This window comes from Cydia splendana, chromosome Z (genome assembly GCF_910591565.1).
Source record: "Cydia splendana chromosome Z, ilCydSple1.2, whole genome shotgun sequence".
Lineage (NCBI taxonomy): Eukaryota > Metazoa > Arthropoda > Insecta > Lepidoptera > Tortricidae > Cydia > Cydia splendana.
Window position 1 is genome coordinate 6,936,733 of NC_085987.1, and position 21,157 is coordinate 6,957,889.

The window sequence follows — 21,157 nt, forward strand, 5'->3', positions numbered from 1 at the left end:
AAATGGAACTTTGGGGCTGTCCATAAATTACGTCATCGTTTTTTGACGATTTTGGACCCCCCCCCCCCCCCCCTATAATCATCCAAAAATCATGCTTCAAATGACCCCATTTCCTCCTACTTCATGCTACCGTCATCCGATGTCCAGACCCCCCCCCCCCTAATTTGAAATGACGTAATTTATGAATAGCCCCTATGCCCAAATTCAAAGATTAAAAATGTTTACTAAAACACTGAATTTGGCATTTTAAAAGTTTAAATATAATGTTCTAATGATTTTTCCATGCTATTTTGCTCTTTATGGTACAAATTTGTTGTTTTTATTTTTCTTCCATACAAATTTTCTCCCCCCCCCCCCCCCCCCCCCCCATTTCCCCCAAAATTTGTTTTTATAATTAACTTATACCTTTTGTAATTAATCGATGTTCAAACTTTCAGGTTAAAATGTTCAGTAGTTTAGGATCTACATGTGTTTGAGCTAAAGACATTTTATTTCATAATATTCCATACATTATAATATCTAACAAGTCTCTGCTTACTTCCAGACATCATACAATCTAAACCCCTGAAGATATGAAGCTGAAATTTTCAACGTCAATTAAATGTGACAGATTTAAGTTTAAGATAAAATAAAATTTTATAAAATCAACCCTTAAGGGGGGGAAATGGGGGGGGGGGGGAGAAAGTATGTATGGAAGAAAAATAAAAACAACAAATTTTTACCAAAAAAGGGCAAAAACGGATAGAAAACTAATTAAAACATTATATTTAAACTTTTAAAATGCCAAATTCAGTGTTTTAGTAAACACTTTTAATCTTTGACTTTGGGCATAGTTCCATTTGTATGGAAATCGTTACCGCCACGCGCTATAAATTATTTTTTTATTACGAAAAAATGTAAGAATGCCTACTATAAAGTGACATTTTTCTGAATAAAGAATACATGGGCTACATCTTCCCATTTTTTATTTAGTGCAAATCGCCACACTGTGATTGCAACACCCAAAGTTGTCACAAAAAATTACATTACATTTTCAAAAATATTTTTTTTTGTATGGAAAGGTATAATAATTATTTCTTTGCCCTAGTTGCTAAGACTAGGAAGGAATATAGCATAGATTGGACCTGGGGAGCCGACCCTTTCACCCCCCCCCCCCCCACCCCCTTTTGGGGGGTCTGCATGGTACGATCTCCCGGCATAGGCCACCAAATGAAGACCAAATTTTCAAACAAAGTTGATCTGGCCCGGTAGTAGGCCACCAAACGAAGGAAAAACAGGGGAAATAATTCGTGTATAAGCGAATTTTCGCACAGTTGTAGGTAAAAGTGCCTTACACAACATACTGAAAGTACTTGTGGATGGGGGTTGTGCTAACGAGTGGATATCTTTTTTACTATTGATCCTAGCGAAAAAGTGTACTAGATCTTTCTTGTAGGCAATTTTATGTTAATTTTTTATGTATAAGAACAATTTTTACTATGGGCCACCGTTTACAAGTTATTTACGAAAACTAAAAAAAAACACCTGCAAATTGATTATAATTAACTTTCCCCTTTAATATCTCGTGAAATATTGATCCTAGCGAAAAAGTATAAATAATATTTTTTGTAGAGAATTTTATCAGGATTACTTAAGTATAAGTTTTTTTTGCAATAGGCAACCGTTTACGAGTTATTTATGAAAAACCAAATAAAAGGGATCTGAGAAGTGATTGTAGTTAACATTCCCCCTTTAATATCTTTTTAAATATTAATCCCTGAGAAAAATATTTGATTTGTTTTTTATAGAAAATTTTATGTAGATTATTTATATTTTAGAACATTTTTTGATATGGGCTACCGTTTAAGAGTTATTTATGAAAAACTAAAAAGAGACTTTAAAATTGATTATAATTAACTTTCTGGCTTTACTATCTTTTTGAATATTGAGCCTAGTGAAAAGTATTCAGTATGTTTTTTGTAGCCAATTGTATGTAGATTATTTATATTGCAGAATATTTTCTGCTATGAGCTACCGTTTACGAGTAATTTACGAAAAACTAAAAATAAATGAACCTAAGTATTGATTATAAATAAAATTATTTCTTTGATAACTTTTTAAATATTGATCCTTGCGAAAAGATTACTGTATCTTTTTCGTAGGAAATTTTGTGTAGATTATTTACGTTTCAGAACATTTTTTGCTATTGGCCACTCTTTACGAATTATATACGAACATATAAAAAAAAACAGATCACAGAATTGATTTTAAGTAACGTTCCCGTGTTGATATCTTTTTGAATATTGACCCTAGCAAAAAAGTGTACGGAATCTTTCTTGTAGGCAATTTTATGTAGATTACTTATGTATAAGAACATTTTTTGTTATGAGCCACCGTTTACGAGTTATTTACGAAAAACTAAAAAAAGGGACCTTTAAACCCTCCCCCACCCGTTAGCACAACCCCCATCCACCAGTACTTTTAGTATGTTGTGTAAGGCACTTTTACCTACAACTGTGCCAAAATTCGCTTATACACGAATTATTTCCCCTGTTTTTCCTTCGTTTGATGGCCTACTACCGGGCCAGATCAACTTTGTTTGACCTAAGGAACAATCGTGCCAAGCGGCATCGCCTGAGACTAAAGTGCATGCTGTTCCATACATTTGTGTTCCTTACTAAACCTACTACATATATAGATATTCGATTCGTTATGATTAACCGTAGGTACTTTATTTTAGTGTCAAGTTTGACTTCGACCGAGCAGCCGGCGACGCCGCCGACGTCGGCGTCGTCGTCCCGCTGCGTGCGAGTGTACAAGATCCCGCACGGCAACCTCGGCGCCGGCGCCTACGCGCGCCAGTCAGTCTCTGTGGACCAGGTACCTACTCAACTTCAACTTATTATTATATTTCTGTTATAGGACAAAAAAATGGGTTTTTTTCTTCTTATACCGCCCTGCAAAACGCCTACGCTTATTCCTGATATTAACCATAGCTCGATAATTAAGGAAATGTCTTATTTGTATCCGCAGCCGCGGCCTCAAGGTGCGGCCGCGCTGCTTCAGGCAGCGGCGCTACTGCCCCAAGGAGCTCAGCCTCAAGCGGCCGCGAGAGCCCAGGCGGAGCCTCAGCCCGGACCCTCGGGGCTCCAGCGGCTCGACTACCAGCGCCCATCCACGTCGCGAGCCCCCACGGAGCCGCGACCATCCACGTCGCGAGACTAAACCGTGCACAATTTAAAACTGATCTAGTCGATTTACAAATTTTACTCTATGTTATTGATATCTTTGAAGTATACCAAATATATTTGGAGTAGGTTCTACTGTGAAGGTAGATTAATTATATTTTTATTGAAGCGATACTCTGAGTTTGTGATCTAATTGGCCACGGCCGTGAGTGTATCTAGGTACTTTGTTTGCCACTGCCACAAACATTGACTTTTCTGATATGAATAGTCGTTCAGATGTCTCCCGGATCACATACACGGTTGTATCTCTTATATCGTGGTTGTATCTAATCTAGTACTAAATAAATTAACTAAGTAATGGAAAAGATGTGATATAAAGTCAAGATTGACGGGGGAAGGGGTAGTGCGGACTGCATAGTAGTATATCTATAAGACGATACTTACCGCTGTATTCACAATAAAATTGTATAAAACCCTCATCTGTGGACAACTTAGTCTACCGCTAACAATCACTTATATGTATATATAATACCCACTACTAATAATTATCATCCACATCACAATGTTTGATGGTTTTGCCTAGTTACTTATATAAATTATTGATATAAGTAACCAAATAAAAAAAAGTACTAACATTATTAAAATTACAATACTTTAAAAGAACTGACTTTGACTTTCTGGCAATTTAGTTAGATTAAAACGTAGCACATAGGGGTAAATTCACGATCTACGGGGCCAAAATTATTTTTGCGGGTTTTTGTATCTTTTAACCTTTTACGAAGTTGAAACAACTGTTTCATGATATTTTTTTTTAATTTATAGGGTAATTTTTTCAAAATTCTACTGATATGTAAAATTTCGACCTCTGCACAAAAGAGGAAAAAATTAAAAATATAGTAAAATGTGAATAATAATTTATTACTGAAATAAAATCAGTTGCCATATTACGCTACAGTCTCTGCTATGATGTTTTCTTCTTCGCTTCCAGAAGAGCACTCTGGGTTCGGATCGGCAGGCAATAGCAATTCTATCGTCTCTGGCAGGAAAGTACTGTGCTTTCTTTTTTTTACTTTTCTCCTGCAGCTCAGTAAGGGGTCGGAACTCAAAAGTAAGCGATTAAAAATATCCGTGTTGCAGCTTTCTTTCGTAAACTTCCTTGCGAAATCAAGTCGATGAGATCGGAAATGCTTGTTACGCGCTTCTGCAGCTTCTTCAGTGAGCTGTCCAATAGGTAGTAACGCATTTTTTTATAATAACAACACCATGGACTAGTATCTTATGCATCGTGGGCGTCATGGGATGCCATCCGTATAATTTGACATATAGTTCTCCTGTTTCCTTTGCGTTACTGTCGTATTTTTCAGAGTCAATTTTGTGGCAGCTTGATATCGTCTCTAAAATTACTTTTAATCTATATATCAGCTCGTAACTGATTCCAGTTATATCTGATGCTAATTTTGGATCATCAAAAAACCTTCTGCTGGTGTTTCCATCATTCGTGTTGCCGAAATTTGCCTTTGGCATATCTACAAACAACGGACTTTCAGCAACGGGAATCGCGAAAGAGCCTTCTAGCCAAGAATTATTGTTTTTTTATGAATCTGTCTTCTTTATACTGAGCTTTACTCCATCTAGTCTTAAATTCTGACTTGAAATAAGCAAAATTGCTTTTAAATAATTCTATTGGCTCATTAGTGCAGCCTTCACTAGAAAAAAGTTGATCTCTTAAGGAACACAGTTTTTCTTCCAATGTAGGTAAATTTTTACTTTTGAAGAGATAAAATATGTGTTTTCTAGTCACCATCTTCATTTCTGACGTATTTGGTACATCTAAAACAAATAAACATGTCGATTAAACTCAATACAAAAAAAAGTTAATTTTTAAGTAAAATGGCGGATTATTTTTAAAGTATAAAAATTATGATTTGGCGGAAGCATGCGGAAAGTCTTTTTTTTTATTATAATAACCAAAACAATAGACTATAACATGTCGTTAACAATTCTGCTCGATCTCACCCTATTGTATTACTTATTAACGAGTGAAGTTTTTTTCTTGCGAAAAATGACGCTCAAAAACAGTCTCTCTTTCAGAGCATTAACCTAGCCTCAAAAACAAATAAGTAAAGCATATTTTTATTTCTGCTTATAAATTACTAACCTGCTGTTTCAGAATCCATGATTTTTTTCACTCTTGATCTCTTAAAAACAATAAACCACACCGTCAAAGTTTTGCTTTTCTAAGAGCGCCGAGAACAAGTAACATACACGAAGTGACACGATCAAATTCCGACTGACGTGAAACGAATTAGAAAGTGCATACGAGGGTGGGAGGGGTTGTTATCTAGCCGCTAAAGGGTCCTCTACCGCAGGTAGCTGTTATCGCAGAGGTATTTATTGTTTTGATAAATCGACTTTTGGCCGCGTAGATCGTGAATTTACCCCTTAGTGCGTAGTGATTTAATTCTCTTTGAGTTAGATTTGTATGCACAAAATAAATGCTCAAAATATTAGAAAGGCGGTTTTAACAAATTGTCAAAGACAAAGAAAATGGAATGTTATATAAAGCATTTCAAAAAATACATTAGTTATAATAAATAAAACATTATATTTATAATATATCTTAAGATTCTAAATGTAAATATTATAATAAAATATCTACACTCCTGTATGATACTTATACAATAGTGACGATGAGCAGATTTTTGTTGAATTTGGGTACTTACACAGAACACTACCTATTCATGAATACGTTAGAAATTACACAATAACGTCAACGATGATGTTGATGCACCTATCTTTTATAATCATTTTGTATATGATTATCATTTATAACTTCGAAATCTGCTGAACGACATAATAATAGTAGGTATTATTTTACTTACCTACCTACTATAGGTATCTACGGTAGATAGGGACGTCAAAAAGATCTAGTCAATATTTCAATGACATTGGGAAATCGAAATTATTCTCTGACATAGGTAACTTTAAATCTCACAGTCACTACTTATTAAAATTAGCTTAGTTAAAGAATTTCTAAATTAAATTATACCTTAAATGTCTATTAGGACACCAGAAAAGAAGTGCCATCCAATTAATTTGATTATCATCTAGACTTAATTAAAACTTACATTTTGCGATGCAAGAGAATTGAAACAGTATTTACTTAAGTATAACAATAACTACTGTCTTTACAGAGATGGAATTCTAGTAGTAACTATTTTTAATGATATTATATCTTGATATTTCAGAGGGTATAAATATAAAGTAAGTAACGTGAGGAGAGGCCCATCGGCCAACCAAAGAAAGAACCAAACTGATAGCAACTAAGATCTCTTTATAGAATAGGAAATGAATTTAAAAACACTAGTACGAAGATGTTAAATCTATTTATATATATTATATGTATACCTAATGGATAGGTGATTCTAATATATATTATATTACGCTGAACGGTACGTAGCCGTCACCAGTCTTCATGCCACGGAAGCCACGCATAATATTGTTTTATCTCGACGATCGTAATAGGCCTATGTAAATCACTTCACTGTTTACTTGTTTCCATGACCATATATGTATTGTTATTATCGGAAATTGCCATATTCAATCACATTGTTCACATTGTCTGTACCAAGAATAGTGCAATCTCGGGCGTGAGATGTATAAAAACGACAAATATACTTTCATAGATATACGCAATTGAACAATAATCTCTTTAGGATTGAAAAACGATTTTATAAAATCACTTTTATATGTTCGTCAGCGTGTCTATATTAGTAAATTTGTGTGTGATTAAGCTAACGAGGCCTTTTAGGCGAATGGTATATTTGAACTACTGTTTTATTGGGTGCAGTCGGTACAGTGGTGGCGTAGTAGGCGCCGCACGAACGCAATCATTCCATGTTGAATTTAATACTTACCTAAGTACTAATTGTTATCTATAGTCACTAATCGTTGTTTGGAGACTATATTGAAATCATTTTATGTGATATCTACTTATAAAAAAATATAAAAAATAAAAAATAATTAAATGTTAAATTTACAATATAGGGAGGATAGGGGCGGTACCAAACCTCAGCGGACGGCTAGGACTGATTCAAATGTTCTCATTGACAACTCACCGGATTGAGTTGCATCGCTACTCGTTAGAAGCTTTCTCGAAGTCATTTGTTAATGGAACTGCATGTAGTTACCTCCATAGATTACTATAGTAATGCATGTACCTAATCCACAACTTGTGTAATGTTTACCGACCCGTGAATAAATGTCATAGAGATCGATATTATTCTCAGCAGGCCGCGTAGCCAAGATGCCAATCGCTTACGCTCCGTAGCGATCGAAACGCAACTGTCACTGTCGCGCTAATATGGAAGAGTGATAGAGAAACATAATGCTTTTCGTTGTCGAAGCGATAGCGATTGTAACCTTGGCTAGGCCGGCAGTAGTGATAAATAAATGTCAATATTTTATGTAGTGGTTTGAGCCACTGGCCAACCAAAGATTCGTTAGATTGTATGTTACTCAAAAGACCCTTGGGCATATTTGGGATCCTAATATGCGAGAATCAACCTAAAACTAACGTGTACCTATTGATAACCAACTGGCTGTGTATTATCTGGACAAACTATCGTGATTTTAATTAATGGTAACAGCAAAAGCCTGATTTCAAAGTAAGAAATTGATGAAAGTACGCTAATATGGGGCTGTTCATAAATTACGTCATTTCAAATTAGGGGGGGGGGGGGTCTGGACATCGGATGACGGTAGCATGTCGTAGGAGGAAACGGGGTCATTTGAAGCATGATTTTTGGATGATTTTAGGGGGGGGGGGTCAAAAATCGTCAAAAAACGATGACGTAATTTATGGACAGCCCCTATATGAAAAAATATTCAAATCAATTCTGTAGGCGCTTTAGCATTTACCACGCCCTAAACGTGCCCTAGGGACAGTACACTATTCATGGACCAACAGACTGACAATGTTGCCGCTCTTAGCATATCTGCAACCCAAAAATTAATGATTGAGAGTCGATTTTAAACTTTGTTTCAAATAAATATTACGGGACACTTGCACAAATCGACCTAGTCTAGTCCCACAGTAGGTAAGGAAGCTAATGCATTGGGTATGCAGATATGATTAGCGCGACAGAATGACTTACATTTAAATATTAATTACTATTATCACCGAAGCGGGATATGTGTTTACGAAGTAGAGTTTAAGTTAGTTTAATCTCGCATCGAAGTTTTGTCAGGGGAAGACTGTGTTATGGAAATGATAAAGGCTATTTAGGAATTGGTTTGGATACCCCTAAACAAGATTTCGAAAGTAAATGGTAGGGGTCCGATTTTCATATAGCGATAGCGTGAAATGTACTCGTACTCTCTTAATGCGGATGCGATTTGTAGCCCATATTTCTACAGTACTCTTGAACAAATGCGCGGTGTATGCGCCTATACTCAGGAAGGTCCATGGGCAATACTTAAATATCCGTGAGCGATCAGTACTGATGATTACCCATGTGTTGGACACATCATTGAGAACTAGGCTGGGTCATCCGTGAACTCTTTATGCAAAATCGGAACCTGTCACTTACTAGGGTCTTTCCAAAAATCTCATCTACGCTTAAAGTATAAGCTACTAAATGTTACATGTGTAGATCGTAAATGTCTATTTAAAGTAGATGCTGCGATGTCTCTTAGGACAATCTGTTATGTCCTCGACGGAAAGACCCGAGACCCGCTTCGGTGACTTCATACAAAAGTAGTTGAGACAGATATTCAAATAAAGACATATTTTACGCCTAAATTGAAGGTGTAACTCATCCCACGACAATTCCTAATTATATTGGTAATAGATGATATTTAGCAGAGTTTATCAATTGTTCAGTAACGTTAAATTGCGTTGCGAGAGAGGGTATTAATATTAATATAAATAAATTTAATACCTAATAGGCTACTGTCGCATTACATTCAGAGATGCAGGCAGAGGTGCAAACTAAACTCACATATTTTGTTCTGTAACCTTTACCGTCACCGTTTATCTAAGTTAATGAGAGCCACACGAACTATGTTTCTTTTAAACACAAACAGAAGTTAAAATGAGGTTTACAAAATGGTGAATTCCGGTTGCGAATATTCTGCTCTCATTTCTCTAAAAGTTTCGCCGTAACATTTGTCTTTCATCATATTGTTTTAAATCCATTTTCAAAACTATTACGTGGTTTTGTTTTAAGCAACATTATACTAGGCCAGATAAAACTAAAAATTTGTACGGTACCTTTAAGCACATAATCAATGACAAATTGCTCTAATAAATAATCTTACAGGGGGACGATTTTTGAATTTCGATCGCACGATTTCGTCACTCGAAAATCGGTGGAAAACGGCGAAATGTTATTTTTTTAAATACGAGCGATAGAAATTGGGAATCTAGTGGTATTGACCACTCTTTTTCAATTCTATTAGCATAATTTAAATGCCTAGTAGTGAACATATTATTGAACGAAATACCCGAAAGGGGTCATCCATTAATTACGTCACACGAATTTCTAGGTTTTTTTACCCCTCCCCCCTCCTTGTCACACTTGGTCACATTTGGCAAACCCCTCCCCCCTGGTGTGACGTCACATTTCTTCAACGAAATCGGCAAATATTTATTTAATATTTTATGAAAATATTTTTGACAAAAGAAATATTAGTAATTTTATAACCCAAAACTGATTGAGAAATAAAATTAAACGAATAAAAATGATTATCGTTTCAAAACCTTGTTATTTAGATGATAATTAGCGTATAAAATAATTTAAATACATTTTCGGTTACTGATGAAGTTAAAGTGACGTCACAAAGTTTATGACTCCCCCCTCCCCCTTGTCACATCATGTCACATTTTCTTGACCCCCTCCCTCCCCCTAAACGTATGGTGTAATTAATGGATGACCCCAAATCGAGCGGTCGAATTTCAAAAATCGGCCGCCTGGTCCTAGACCCGTTTTCCACTGAACGCTGGAGTCTGGCCAATCGCAAGCCCGCGAAATTGTATTTGAATAAAACATTGACTACTTACGTGTTTTGTGAATAAGAGTTTTTTTTTTTTTATTTAGAAAAATTATGATCTTACATATTCGTATACTGCATTATGTATGCAATTAAGTCAGGTATCTCTGCAGCAGTGTACATACACACAGATATATTATATAGTCCAGCTGGGTATCGCTGTAGTTGTACAAATTTGTGTTCTTCTGTATTTGTTATACAGGATATCCCTACTAAAAACCTATGTATTTTGATTTCTTGATTATGGAATAGTGAGCTAACTACATAGATATCATGTTATAGCACGGGTCAATACACTATATTATAGTCTCAAACCTTGTTATTCGAACGTAATAAAGAGGTTTGCAACTTTAGATATCGTATGTGTCAACTAAACTTCTAAATCCCTTATCTATATAAAATGGGATTAGGGGAAGGAGAGACCTGCTGAGTTATACCATATATGATAACTTGACAGCAATGGGGAACGCCACTTTGTATGGATGTTACCAAATATTTTGTCTTTGGCACTAAAATATCCATATAAAATATTTGGTAATCCCATGATCCTATTGTAAATTTATAAAATATTTCTTGGATATTGAAACATTATTACTTGGCTTTAAGATGAATGTGACTTTTGATATTTTTCTCTTCTCTCGACGATAGCAATTTACGATTCGAGATTTTAACCCTGTTATTTTTATCTGGAGTTTATTAAAAGAAATAAATGTCTGTTCAATGAGAATTCATGTTGTTTTATTTACTTATATAAATAACTTAGCAAATACATTAAAGTACCCTTGTCTTAAAATACACTCATAATCAATGTACAGTAAATCGATATCAATATGCTATAACAACTTTGGTTGTTGTTTTAAAGTAGTAATGTCTAAAAACCGGGGTATCTCACCTAGTGGGGCACGTCTTGACGAACTTTGACCTGGAATAAAAAAAAGAAAAGTCAACCCTTTGAACGCCAAGGACGTCTAAAGTCTGATATTCTATTATTATTATAGAATTTATATTTACTCCAGATTTTCTCGTCAAACTCGTCATTGTGATAATAATATATGCGCTGCCTAGGTATGAAAGTCTTACATGAGTTGTGCTTACAGGTCTAGCATTTTACTGAAGCGGACTGATTGAAAGCTTGGCGTTACGAAGCCAATTCGTATTATGTTCAGTAAGTCAAAATGTTATATATAAATTAATTTCAATCTCAAAACTAGCTTCTACTCGATCACCGCGCAACTTCTTTACTTTACCTACCAACCGGCTGGATTAGCGGTAGAGTGGAACTATAATTACGCGTGCAGTTTGAAGCAAACATGCGTGCACAGTACCGGCGCATTCGCTAGATCTGTACGCACTTTTAACTGATAATTCGTAAACCGTATAGCAAACGCATAAGTTCCACCAATGGGCAGTTAATTATTGCTGTTGTTATAAAATTCATGCATTCGTCCATAGTGCTTTCTGTCGAGCGATGGGCGCTGCCTTCAAGTACTTGGCCGCGAGCTGGTTCATACGCCTACTTGTGTCGGCGACCGCGGCGCATAAGATCGACCAATGGTCACTGGTCAGTCTAGAGAGTTACTATTACTACTATTGGTATCAACCTTGTAAAATCTTGTGTCTCTCCATATAGTTCCTAGTGGCGAAGCTCATCTCGTTCTGCCGCGGCGCGGGCGCCGGCGCAGTCTTCAGGTACTTAGCCGCGAGCTGATTCATACGTAGGCTTGTGTCGGCGGATTGCACGGCTGGCTCGTCGCCGAACGTCACTCTGTGAAAAACGAGTTACATAAATAAAGTCAGTCAGAAGAAGCCGGGAATGTCTATTTGAGAACCTTTCTATGTGCTACATACAGATGTAGTGCATAATTGTTTTCCATCGTATTTTCTCGGAAACGTTCGTAGTTGTCATGCTACTTCAGTCAACCTCAGTACTTTTTGTACCGAGCCTGACTGAAATAACAAGACACGTTCGTACGTTTCCGTGAAAATACGTTCGAAAAAATTATGCACTACATCTGTAGATAGTTTATGATGTAAATAATGTTATTCACTCTGCTAAGATAGTTCCTGCTTTGAATTTGATAGATGATGTAAATGGCGCTATACGGCTTTGAATATTATGCGGTAAAGGCTTTGTCACACTGCAGTGGGATGTGACCCTTACCTTTTGGTGACTGATATGTTGGTCTTATCAATGTGCATCTGCACGCATTGCTGCCTCGTGTTCCGGTACAGCGCGCTGGCCGACGACGGCATGTCCGAGTCTTGGAGTACGCCATTTACGTGTGTCTGTAAGGAAGCCAAACACAAATAGTTAACATATGATTTACCTTTTAGGTAACTGGGCTGAACGGGTTATTCCAAACAGTTATAACACTGAAAACAACTGGGTAAAAATCTCAGTAGTTAATACCATAGTGATTAAGGTGGCAATTTATTTCAGTCAAAGTTTAAATATGTTGTCAGAGGAATCATCAAATAAAAATAAACTTACACATTTTTTTTTCAATTACTGATGTTGGTTTAATAATCTATGGTTTAATTTTTTGCTCCTATTACAAATATGTTTTAAATCTGATTCTGATGATAATAATGTTTGGTGAAATATTAAGATAGTAGTTACCATAACTTTATTGTAGTATGTCCATCCAACATTGGAGTGGTCACTGCCTGAATCTGAGCTGAAAAAGATAATGTATTAAATAATGTGATGAGTAAATTAGAAGTACAATCAATATTCATTTTGCTGTTGCCTCATTTTAAATGTCAGAAGCAGCAAGTTGATGAGTGGTGTTTTCTTAACACAAGTAACTCAATCTTAGTTATTGTTTCTTTTTTTATAATTTTGGGACTTACCCACTGTAATCCCTAACATCCAAGTAGAGGCTTTGGTCAGGAGACATGAGTGGTGTGGTGGCATTATCAACCTGCACATTGTACAGACTCTGCTCATTCAGAGTCTTTTCATCGTTGTAGTTTGACACATGCTGTGCATCAGGGCTCTCATGCATACTTGCTTCCACTGTCTTACCTACAGGTAATATACCATCGAGAAAATTTAAATTAACAGGCTGTTTAACAACCTCTTTAATGCTTATTTCAGAACGGTTGCACTGTATCTGTGCATTGTCATATGTTTGCTTCTTCAGCTCTTTGTTTATAACTGTCGATGTTCGTACCATTTCTAAACTCGTCATCACCCCTATGGATATCTTGTGCTGATCTGTGTCTATAGTTTCCACTGCAACATGCTCCCTCACAATGTTTTGAATGGGCATCTGAGGCACACAACTAGCATTTGTTATTAATTTGTCCACTTTCTCTTGTAGCAATTGCAACTGCTCATTCTGCAGTTTAATAATCTTTAAGAGGTCACCAACTGTCGGCTCTCGCTTTTCCTTGCTTACATTCATTTGTTTTTCAACATCAGTGCATTGGTTTTTAGCTTGCTCATACCTTTCTATGATCCATGCTTTCTTGTCAACTGCATTTGGATTCTTTGGTGGAATAGATTCTTTTCTAACATTTGTGGTTTGTTTTTCTTGTGAACACATGCAATGATTACAAGTTGGTTGTGGTGGTGGTGGCTGTATAATGTTCAGGCAGTTGTTTTCTCTTTGGTGTCCACAATTTTGCCCATTGCGCCCAATATTTCCCGGTGTAGAAGTATTAAAGTTAGAATGAGTTTGAGTTTTATTACAGTGATGACAACTGCAGCTATCATCCAAGTTGCCACAGGATGCTTGAGGAGAGGGTTTGGGAGCCCTGTTCACGGGACCATGAGCTGTCACATTGTAGTGATTCTCCTTTCCCAAAGCCATTTTATTCATCTGAACCTGAACTGTATCCTGAAGCTGAAACCTGTTCAAGCCTCCACGGGTTATAAAGAAGTTATCATCTTTATGCAGGACATTAGGTGGTGTAACAATTTTACCATTCTCAATAGGAGATAAAACATTAGATGGTTCAGGCGTTAAATGTAACCTCCTGCTCTGGGCACTGCAAACATTTTCCTGACTAGATGCACTTGACACTGGTGTAAAGTATACTGGTTTTCTAGGTTGCTGGCTTGATGAATCCAGCATGCTCAGCTCCAGTTCATTACTGGGCGACCAATGGTTGCCCGTATCAAATCTACTGACTACTTCGGTCTTATTCACAGTCGGATAAGGTGAAGTATCGCTATACTCGAATCTCTTGACGGGGTCTGGACTATACAACACGTCTTGCGCAAAAACACATGGAAGCTCCGGCGCTTCCGTGTCCAGATTCCTTTGGAGGAAAGGTCGGGGCGAATGGCAATCAGACTCATTCATTGTAACCAAGTTTTCTGCCCTACACGGAGTTAAGAAGCGCACTCTCTTCATGGAGATCAACAACTAAGTTCTACAAATGCGGAAGCTACTTTTTTCTAGTTGCTGATGTTGATAAAAGTAAAGAAATCATTTTAATAAAACACTTTATAAACTAAATTCTATTACAAACACTTCGGTATGACAACAAACTACTAGACTATTTAAATTTTGACAGTTAAGTTTACCACAGACGCGACCAAAGTTTAGATCATATTTATGGTTCAAACTAGAGCCATAGATATAATATACTTAAAGATTACGTCTAAAGCCCCCCATTCACACTTCTACATTGTAGTCCTAAAAGAAACTGCTAAAAATTCGCCAGAGAGCGTCATATCTCTTAAGTATTGGTAATAATTGTTGCAATGCCTATTCCTCCATTGTTTGTTGGAGTGATTGGGTGATTTTTGGTCCCACAAACAGCGATTTTCTTTATAAATTTCAAAAAAATGGCGCGCACTGCTGTCTTACGTCAAACACGGCAGTCCGTAACGTAGGACGACAACCCACACACAATCCTGCGAGGCGGACTACAGCGGTGGGTGGGGCTTGCAGGATTTGTAGGACCCAAGAGGCATCCTACTTGGGTGATGTAGGACGGCACGTAGTCCGCGACCCCCATACACAATCCTACAATATGAGGCGCACTACGTGGCGGACTACACGGTAGGAGTGTGAATGGGGGGCTTTAATAATTTAAAAAATCAAATTATTTTTAACCTTGACAAATCGATGTAAAGCCCCCCATTCACACTCCTACCTTGTAGTCCGGCTCGCAGGACTACGGCTTAGGATATAGCTCACACACGGTACTGCACGGTACTCTTTTGCCGTCCATCATCAGTTACGCGCAATTAAAAAAAAAAGAAAATAGCTCTTCTGCTATGCATTTTCTTGTTATGGGATAAAAATAAAAAAGAGTGTGGGAAAAGAAACTGCTAAAAATTCGCCAGAGAGCGCCATATTTCTTAAGTATTGGTAATAATTGTTGCAATGCCTATTCCTCCATTGTTTGTTGGAGTGATTGGGTGATTTTTGGTCCCACAAACAGCGATTTTCTTTATAAATTTCAAAAAAATGGCGCGCACTACTGTCTTACGTCAAACACGGCAGTACGCAACGTAGGACGATAACCCACACACAATCCTGCGCGGCGGATTACAGCGGTGGGCGGGGCTTGTAGGATTTGTAGGACCCAAGAGTTTTTGTTTTTGGCACTATTTTGCTTCGATTTATCAGCAACAACTCGTTTGACAACTTTTATCTTGTTCTTACTATACTTCTGTCTCGCTCTGTTATGTTTATAAACCATAACCGTCTGATGAGCCCCTCCAAGTTATATTATCTGTGTTAATTAACAAAACTAAAAAAAAGTGCGTTGTGGTTTATGGGTTCTTGTGAAACGGAGAGGTTAGGATTACTGGGTATTCATTATTTTGTACAATATACTGGATCAAATAAAAGGTTAAAATGAACAAACAGCTCCTAAAGGTTTGTAGCCCGTTGGCTACATTCTCAAGAGCAAGAGGTTTCGCACCTCCCCCGGGCGGAATTAAATACCCAGGAGGGATCACGTATTACCCAAGGTATCTTAGAATAATTATGGTTATTGTAATATTTTTATCACAGCACCAGCTATTTATTTATTTAAACTTTATTGCACAAAACATAAAAATAATGTACAAATGGCGAACTTAATGCCTAATGGCATTCTCTACCAGTCAACCATCGGGCCAAACAGAGACATGTAAAAATGGTGCAAGGAGAACAGAGGCATTTATTAGAACATTGGAAAACAACTGAACAACTAATAATTCTGATAATGATAAACTACATCAGGGGGCACGGCAGTGCCCCCGCCAAGTCGAGCGCGAAGCAAACACTGCCGTACCATCCTTTACTGGAACCATTTCGCCGCATTTTCAGGTCCCTATTTGAGAACCTCTGGATAAGACCAGAACGCAGAAATTTTCGTCATCCAGTAAGCTATAATCACATACTTAAAATCCAAAATTTCAAGTCTGTAGGTCATTTAGTTCCGAAGTTAAGCGAAAGCAAAGTTTCGCATTTATGACACACACTCACTCACTTATGATCATCAGAATAGAACTAGTACTTCCCATAAACTCAGAGAGCTGAAATTTGGTACAGAGTTAGGGTTTAATGGCCACATAAAGGGAAAACTATAAAAACTAGGATAATCGAAGATCTGGAGTACCTGGTGACCCTGATTAGAAAACACAAGAGCCCAACCAAACTATTGGAGATCGACATACCGCCTTTACAAAAAATATTCAAATTGGTGGGCCGCTTCATTTGATGTCAAAAATCGAAGGTCTGAAGTATCTGATGAAGAACCCTCAGCTGGTCTCAGCTGTATTAAGGCTCCGTCAGACATAGGCGTTTTGCTTGGTGCAACATATGTACACACTGTTTTGGTCATCCGATACGCCTTGATGAGCCTTTGGGAAAGTAGTACCCAAGATGGAGCTGATGCTGAACCCTGGCTGTACCTAGTGGAACTCAGGCTTGGTGCAACATATGCACACACTGTTTTGATCATCCGACACGCCTTGATGAGCCTTTGGGAACGCAGTACCCAAGATAGAGCTGATGCTGAACCCTGGCTGTACCTACTGGAACTCAGGTTTGGTGCAACATAGGCCCACGCTATTTTGGTCATCCGTCACATCTTGATGAGCACTTGGGAGAGCAGTACCTGAAATAGAGCTGATGCTGAACGCTAGCTGTACCTAGTGGAACTCAGGTTTGGTGCAACATAGGCCAACGCTATTTTGGTCATCCGTCACATCTTGATGAGCACTTGGGAGAGCAGTACCCAAGATAGAGCTAATGCTGAACCCTGGCTGTACCTACTGGAACTTAGGTTTGGTGTAACATAGGCCAACGCTAGTTTGGTTATCCATCACATCTTGATGAGCACTTGGGAGAGCAGTACCTGAAATAGAGCTGATGCTGAACCTTGGCTGTACCTAGTGGAACTTAGGTTTGGTGCAACATAGCCCCACGCTATTTTGGTCATCCGTTACATCTTGATGACCGCCTAGTGGAACTCTGCAACAGGCACACGACGACAAGTCGGTTAACCAAAACAAAGTGTGCCTGGGTCAAAAACATTCTGTGTTCGCGTCTTTCCTGTAGACATACACAAGAGTTAAGGGCTATAAAGGTTAATTTTCTTGTTTAACCATTATCCACGTGAAAAGGTCCTCTTTTTATTCAGAGAACTGTGATAAAATCATTACTTACATGCCCACAAGCTGTTAACTATTGCCCACAGAAGAGAAAACTAGCGTGTTCGCGCGAACTGTACATTTTTCTCTTCTGTGGGCAATAGTTAACAGCTTGTGGGCATGTAAGTAATGATTTTATCACAGTTCTCTGAATAAAAGGAGGACCTTTTCACGTGGATAAGGGTTAAATAAGAAAATTAACCTTTATAGCCCTTAACTCTTGTGTATGTCTACAGGAAAGACGCGAACACAGAATGTTTTCGACCCGCCTATGTTGCACCAAACCTGAGTTCCACTAGGTACAGCCAGGGTTCAGCATCAGCTCTATCTTGGGTACTGCTCTCCCAAGTGCTCATCAAGATGTGACGGATGACCAAAATAGCGTGGGCTTATGTTGTACCAAACCTGAGTTCCACTAGGTACAGCCAGGGTTCAGCATCAGCTGTCTAAGGTACTGCTCTCCCAAGTGCTCATCAAGATGTGACGGATGACCAAAATAGCGTGGGCTTATGTTGCACCAAACCTGAGTTCCACTAGGTACAACCAGGGTTCAGCATCAGCTCAGATATATGCTAAAACCTTTACCAGAATGTAACAAACACTTTTCTGAAAACCGCATCAAAATCGGTTCAGCCAAACGCGAGATAATCGCGAACAAACATACATACGGGTCAAACTGAGAAACTTTATTTTAAGGCGGTTAAAAATACATAAACTTTGACATTTTTGGCAGTAATGCAGTCGGCAGCTATACTGCAGCAGGATTGCAGCATGCACTACTGCCGACTGAATTACTGAGGTAAATATCAAAAATTCGGTCAGCATCATCGTATTTGACATTTGCTGCAGTAATGCAGTCGGCAGTATTGTCGCAATATACTGCTGCAGGCTACAAAACGCTCGTGAAACTATTCAACGTCCATGATCATGCTTTCCAACGTCCAACGTTCAGTAATCGAGTGACCGCTCGCAGCATGCGCTGTGTTGTGTGTGACTGCGCGGGCGTGATCAAAGCGGGTCGCGCGCGCAGCGCGCCGGCGGGCCGCTGCGTCCAAGCGCAGATCGTGAGCGCCACGCGCTCGCGTCACGCTCGCATCGTGCCCCGCTCACGCCGCGCTTTGAAAACGCTCATGTGTGACGGAGCCTTTAGAGATATGGTAATAAAAAAACTACTAAAAAGAAAAAAAATATGTCAAATAAGAAAATCTAATAAAATAAATCAATATGCCCACGTTTCTACAAAAAGAAGTGAAATCCCACCAAAAACATTCTGTAAAAAACTAGCCAAGTCTCGATGGAGCTGCTTGTTTATCTCTAAAAAGTAATGAAATCTAGACAAAGTCGTGCCAAGTCTAAGGTTCCTTACTGCGATTTCTTTATTATTATAGTTAATGTTGTGTGACTTGGCCGTTGAAGGGTACACAAGGGTACAAAACCAGGTGCTCCATGACACCAAACATACAGTATAATAAATTATTTCCAGTACAGACGGACTTCTAATCATTGATAGAAGTCCGTCTGTACGTCGATTTTATGTTAGATCGATGGTCGATTTGACGCTTCAAAAAGAAGTGTTTGTTTCAGGCTCGCCTATGCATAAGTATTATTGAAATACGCAGCTTTATCAAGCCTACAATTGACTGGTTATTGAATTAACGTTTTCCAAGTGGCAATTTTCCATCGTCAATGAGTAGCGGTTCTGGCGACAGATTGGTGCAATGGTGTCATGGAGCACCTGGTTTTGTACCCTTGTGTACCCTTCAACGGCCAAGTCACACAACATTAACTATAATAATAAAGAAATCGCAGTAAGGAACCTTAGACTTGGCACGACTTTGTCTAGATTTCATTACTTTTTAGAGATAAACAAGCAGCTCCATCGAGACTTGGCTAGTTTTTTACAGAATGTTTTTGGTGGGTATAGAATACACAAATAAAAATACTAGAATGTATATAATTAATATACTACTGCATATTTCATACATACTCATAATATATAATATATAATGATGGACACTACTCGAACTCTTGTTTCAGCAGATACTTATGTAGCAACCGCTTGAAAGCTAACTTGCTCGGGGCTTGTCTAATATTGAGAGGGAGCTACAGTATAATATTTTCTTTACTATTTTAGGCATCCAGATCACAAAGATCCAGAGTACACCCCTTCAAAGTTGTTTAGAGTCGAACGAATAAAAACCCTGAAACACCAGCCTTGGTACCTGAAACTGATCATGAAAGAGCTGAAAATTGACGAAGAGGTATTACTATACTTAACTAGTTTTATTTACATTCAGTATGCTGTATTGCACATAGAAGTACATAGAGTAAATATTATCAACTAATCTTGAAATAAACACTAAATTAGTTTGACGAATAATAATTGACGTATAATATTTAAGGACGGGCCTTACGTGCACTAAAAATGGTACTAGTTCAGCGGTGTTACTCACGAATTCCAGCCAATCGTGCAGTCTAACGCAAGTAGTTGCGACCAATAGCGCGCGTAATGCGAACTCGTCAACCAATCGCGCGCGTGATGCGAACTCATCAACCAATCGCATTGTAGCGGTGTCACACCGCTGTACTGGCTCCTGTCATGCCTCATTATAGTCATTATTATTGCCCGTAAAGCCAGTCCCTAGATATCTATGTCACTGGATGAATGCATACCGAGTTTCCAAAGTCTTACTCTTTGATTTAACATTGTTCTTGGTTCAGACTAATCAAGACTATGTAAGTTACATAATTGTTATCACAAAAAAAGTACTTGGGTTACTTGTTTTTTTGGATATTGGCATCAGCTTATACAAGAAATTTATTAATAGTACCTATTGCATATCAATCTGTATGTGTAAATTTCTCAAGTGTTATCAATTAAACTTATGAAACAATACTTCTTTCAGACCAGAGTCACCATTGTGAAGAATATACCTGAAAACAATTCCAGGCTTTGGAAAGTAAAACATTTAATAAAAGTCACCCCAATCACTTTCCCCTACGGAGAACCTGCCCCGGAAGACATCAAACATACAATCCTGAAAGAAAATGGACAGTGTGTAGTTACAAAAACACTAGCTCCACAACCAGAACAGATTGAGGCTTTAGAAAACTTTGATAACAACAAAAAGAAAATGGATTCCACCACAATAAAGAGAGATTCAAGGCATAAGTGGAATCAGGCTTTTGGTGGTGGATTTTAGATACTTTAACTTGTATATTTATAGTAGCAATAAAACAATAGTGTAATATATTATTTGTTCTTTGTCATTCTAAAGTCCCTTTATGTATATTTAACACATTCATTGCCTCTAAGTGCTACGGCTTACGC

The 21,157-nt window shown here is 37.9% G+C and overlaps 3 protein-coding genes across 5 annotated transcripts in view; 2 read left to right on the forward strand and 1 right to left on the reverse strand.

The window, feature by feature from the left end:
* Positions 1 to 3,849, forward strand: part of LOC134804272 (GTPase-activating Rap/Ran-GAP domain-like protein 3) — a 155,423-nt gene extending 151,574 nt beyond the window's left edge. For all 3 annotated transcript variants that reach the window (XM_063777258.1, XM_063777259.1, XM_063777260.1), the window contains 2 exons: positions 2,720 to 2,859; positions 3,013 to 3,849. In XM_063777258.1, coding sequence (XP_063633328.1) covers positions 2,720 to 2,859; positions 3,013 to 3,204 — 332 coding nt within the window. In that variant the 3' untranslated portion in view covers positions 3,205 to 3,849. The remainder of the gene's footprint in view (positions 1 to 2,719; positions 2,860 to 3,012) is intronic.
* Positions 3,850 to 10,936: 7,087 nt separating this feature from the next.
* Positions 10,937 to 14,717, reverse strand: LOC134804974 (uncharacterized). The gene is made up of 5 exons (XM_063778266.1): positions 13,074 to 14,717; positions 12,841 to 12,898; positions 12,382 to 12,506; positions 11,822 to 11,985; positions 10,937 to 11,142 (listed from the first exon to the last, which is right to left on the reverse strand). Exons 1-5 carry the CDS (start codon positions 14,582 to 14,584, stop codon positions 11,054 to 11,056), a joined length of 1,947 nt encoding a protein of 648 aa, XP_063634336.1. The 5' UTR covers positions 14,585 to 14,717; the 3' UTR covers positions 10,937 to 11,053.
* A 1,241-nt stretch (positions 14,718 to 15,958) lies between these two features.
* On the forward strand, positions 15,959 to 21,080 carry LOC134804303 (large ribosomal subunit protein uL30m). Its single transcript, XM_063777315.1, has 3 exons — positions 15,959 to 16,158; positions 19,961 to 20,087; positions 20,733 to 21,080. Exons 1-3 carry the CDS (start codon positions 16,043 to 16,045, stop codon positions 21,027 to 21,029), a joined length of 540 nt encoding a protein of 179 aa, XP_063633385.1. The 5' UTR covers positions 15,959 to 16,042; the 3' UTR covers positions 21,030 to 21,080.
* Positions 21,081 to 21,157: the final 77 nt, after the last annotated feature.

What these genes read in the sequence shown, in the direction of transcription:
- LOC134804974 (XM_063778266.1), bottom strand. Translation starts at nt 14,584, where the DNA reads ATGAAGAGAGTGCGCTTCTTAACTCCGTGTAGGGCAGAAAACTTGGTT. An exon ending in GATGTTAGGGATTACAGTGG is followed by an intron (nt 12,899 to 13,073) that starts GTAAGTCCCAAA and finishes TATCTTTTTCAG; the next exon opens with CTCAGATTCAGGCAGTGACC. An exon ending in AACATATCAGTCACCAAAAG is followed by an intron (nt 11,986 to 12,381) that starts GTAAGGGTCACA and finishes CGTTTTTCACAG; the next exon opens with AGTGACGTTCGGCGACGAGC.
- LOC134804303 (XM_063777315.1), top strand. Translation starts at nt 16,043, where the DNA reads ATGAACAAACAGCTCCTAAAGGTTTGTAGCCCGTTGGCTACATTCTCA. An exon ending in GGGATCACGTATTACCCAAG is followed by an intron (nt 16,159 to 19,960) that starts GTATCTTAGAAT and finishes TTACTATTTTAG; the next exon opens with GCATCCAGATCACAAAGATC. An exon ending in AGCTGAAAATTGACGAAGAG is followed by an intron (nt 20,088 to 20,732) that starts GTATTACTATAC and finishes TACTTCTTTCAG; the next exon opens with ACCAGAGTCACCATTGTGAA.